This window comes from Nestor notabilis, unplaced genomic scaffold (genome assembly GCF_000696875.1).
Source record: "Nestor notabilis isolate BGI_N333 unplaced genomic scaffold, ASM69687v1 scaffold7331, whole genome shotgun sequence".
Lineage (NCBI taxonomy): Eukaryota > Metazoa > Chordata > Aves > Psittaciformes > Psittacidae > Nestor > Nestor notabilis.
In genome coordinates, this window is record NW_009915087.1 from 72,420 (window position 1) to 75,824 (window position 3,405).

A 3,405-nucleotide genomic window follows, 5' to 3' on the forward strand; every position below is an offset into this window, starting at 1 on the left:
TCCTTGAAATTAACAACAACAACAAAGTGGCTCTGTTACATGTTGCATACTTACAACGGACCAAAATGAGCAATCATTTAAGTTTCTTTCATTAATGATTTTGAAATAAAAATTGTGGAGTCCAAAACATCCTTATTTGTTAAATATTACTCTTCAATGTTTCGTGGGCATCTTTCACAATGAACAGCATCAGCAAGATATATGTATGCAGGCCTTCCTTCTCTCAGAGGAAGAGGATGCAGACCTGAGGCCTCAGTTACCAGAAGTCTGTACAATCAGCCAGAGAGTCTGCACCCTCAGAAGCTCTTAAGTAAAACTTCTTTAACTGCACAACATGTCAAGAGCAGCAATGCTGCTTTTTAAGAATGAAACCATGGTTTAAGAACACCACTGTGGTATTTCTTGCGGAGAAGGATCCATTTGAAGCCTCTCAGGAGCAGAATCAAGTATGGAGAACCAGGTTAAAACTGCCCATCTGTTACATTCTGTAACGTATCATTCAACTTCCAAAACCTCCTTCCTACTGCGAGGAAGGGAAAGTCACTAGAAACGTTCCTCAGAGATTCTCCCTCTGTTCAAAGACCAAATGTTTCTTCCTAAAGATGAAGATCGGTGATAAAGGACTGTTCCAATACCCTCTTTTCGTTGTATTATTTTCACAACTTGTAATAGATCCCCACCTGAAAAAGGGGGAAGGACACTTCCGGTCCAGGAGGCAAGGCAGATGACAACATTGTACCAACTGGATTGAGGGACAGTATGCTAGGATTCAGAATTAAACTCCGGAATTCATTGTGCCTACGTTGCAAGTCTTTTAGTCTCTTCTGGAGACGTGCATATTCTTCAGAGGAAAAATTCTGCCTAGGGAAGAAGAGATTTCTTAGTGCTTAAAATCTTTATTAGCCAAACATAACAACACACCTCTTCATGAGTACTCTGGCTCTTCACTATCCCTATGAAACAAAATTACATACCAGAACTGGAATGTGAAAAATATGTGTATATTCTTCTACCCAAATGTCTATCTAAAAGTCCCTCTACATATTTTGCAGCTATCTGCAGTATTACAGATAGAATTTACATGGAATAAATTAAGCTTTTAATAGCATTCACAGTAGTGAGCCACAGGAGCCACATTACGTTAATTATTTGAATCAGGCCCTCCATAGGTGCTCAATGAAGAGAAAAAAAAAGGAGTCTGTATTTCAAAGAGGATGCTAAGACTGTTTTTCCTGCAGTTCTGAAGTCTTTTTCACTTCCTTCTTTTGAACGGGTTCCTGTAACTGCATTGACTGGATCATTTTCCTCACTTTCTGAAGAGACAGTCCTGCAGCTGGCTTACAAGCTCACAGGTACCCATCGTAATGGACTCCATTCCAAGGATTCTAGTGCTTAAAATGCCAGTGGAGTGTAATAGAGTTACTAAACCAAGTGTCATGTATCTTCAAAAATACTTCATATTTATAACTCAGGCCTTGGGCATATATCATTTTCCAAGCAAAGAAAAAGCAAAGGTTATTACCTATTTAGCACCTGATTTTCTTTTTCTAGTTCTTCTATCTTGGCTTCCAAAAGTTCCAGTTTCTCTTTCATCCTCCTTTGCTTATTATCATTGAGAGTCTTCCTCTGTCAAACAGATATTTGAAACAGTTAAGTAATGTCTTGGTACATTAGGTCCTGCAAAAATTACATCTACAGTGTACATTGTTTCAAGCTGCGACTGTTTTTAGGATATTCCTCCCTTAAGAAGAGGTGCTGCGTTGTTTGAAGGTTCTGAATCCCATGATGGGAAAAAGAAGAGATGGGAAATGATCCATAGCTGTCAGTCACTCGTTGGTCAGTGACCAACTGTATTAACAAGCACTAACTGTATTTGAGAATTTTAAAATTTATTCTCTAAATGACCATATATAAATAAGTATAAGCATGACCAAAACAATGTATCCTTTTTCTTTTTTCCTCTTGTCAACCTCAATTTTCTGCAACCTTAAAAGCCACTGGCAAGTTCCATAACCTGTTTATGTCCAAAGTATAAAATTGCCAATTAATCTTGAGCTTTTATAAACAATTAATCAGATTTTCCTTTTAAGTTATTTCATAAAAAGCAAGCTTAGAAGAAATACAATTTTCATAGTCCATCAAGAAAAATCATTTGTCTAGCATCAAAATATCATCCTTGCTAATCAAAGAGTCCACTTCTTAAATAACTCTACACACACACGCACACAAAAAAGAGCCTCACAACATCTCGATGGCATTATAAAATTGTTGGCTGTAATATTCTTTTACCTATCACTTCAACCTATTTCTGTGCTAATCTTGACGAGCCTGATGTACTTTGTTATTATATACTGTAGACTGCAAATAAACTCTTAATATTAAAACAATTTTTGCTGGCCAAAGTAAAGTTGAACTTTTCATGAGCTGGAACATTGATGAAGGAAGAGTCAACCTGCCTTTTTCTGAGCAACAGCAGCTCGACATAGCTTGTTCTTCATATGGTTGTATTTTAATTCTTTCTCTGTCATGCGCTGAGTAAGCAGGTGCTTCTCCTCCAGCCATTCCTTTTGTTTGTACTCGAAAGTCCTTTGAAAAAATCAGGTAAAAAGATTAAGAGGTTATATAGACAGAGCAGTGTGTTTGATTAAAGCCTTAAAAGAGATGCATCTTTTCCTACCTTTATATACTCGAAGGATCTGATTTAAATTTGATGGTGTTAACAATCTAAATTGTGACTATCGACATTCAAAGCCATGAATTAACATCATCTTAGGTTTTGTCCAACCATGAAGCAAATTTGGAAAAGCAATTCCAAGAAGCAAGTTAACTGTTGGCTGTTGGTTTGGCATGCTGCCAAACCAACAACAGAAAATTCCTGAATTCGGATCAAACAATCCCACTGGAACACAAGAGCAGATACCTATGCCAAACATCAGTTGTCAGAAGAGCTGACAACTACCTTCTCTGTTTGGGAAGTAAGATGCAAAAGAATGGGTTGCTGTGCTTGTGCACTTTGAAACACAGAAGTGCAGGCTTGACTGCATGTGCTCCCAACCAGAACAAACACCAACACAACAGGAAGCTCACAGCAATATGGTTCTTAGACAACACTCCAGCTGAAAACACACTACTAGCAGCATATGTTATTTGGTTAGGCCTTTGCATAGTTAAAGCATACTAAATTTAGGCTGTGTTCTCTAGCAGCGGATAGGAAATGAGCCAGTTTCTCTATTCTGTGTTTGTGTTATCTGCACTGTGGGACAAAGTAGACAAAAACTAACAGCTTATTGAACTATATGATTAAAAAAAAAAAGTTAGATTCTGTGCAGCAGTTTTTAAGAAATGCTGTCCAAGGTTTAGTATCTGTGCATCCCTACTAGTCTAATCCTGGGCTGGTGCAGTTTC

At 37.7% G+C, this 3,405-nt stretch overlaps 1 protein-coding gene across 1 annotated transcript in view; it reads right to left on the reverse strand.

The window, feature by feature from the left end:
- Positions 1-3,405, reverse strand: part of CEP83 (centrosomal protein 83kDa) — a 21,248-nt gene that overhangs the window by 202 nt on the left and 17,641 nt on the right. Inside the window, exons 12-14 of the mRNA XM_010023948.1 lie at positions 2,457-2,586; positions 1,523-1,626; positions 664-861 (exon numbers count right to left, since the gene is read on the reverse strand). Coding sequence (XP_010022250.1) covers positions 664-861; positions 1,523-1,626; positions 2,457-2,586 — 432 coding nt within the window. The remainder of the gene's footprint in view (positions 1-663; positions 862-1,522; positions 1,627-2,456; positions 2,587-3,405) is intronic.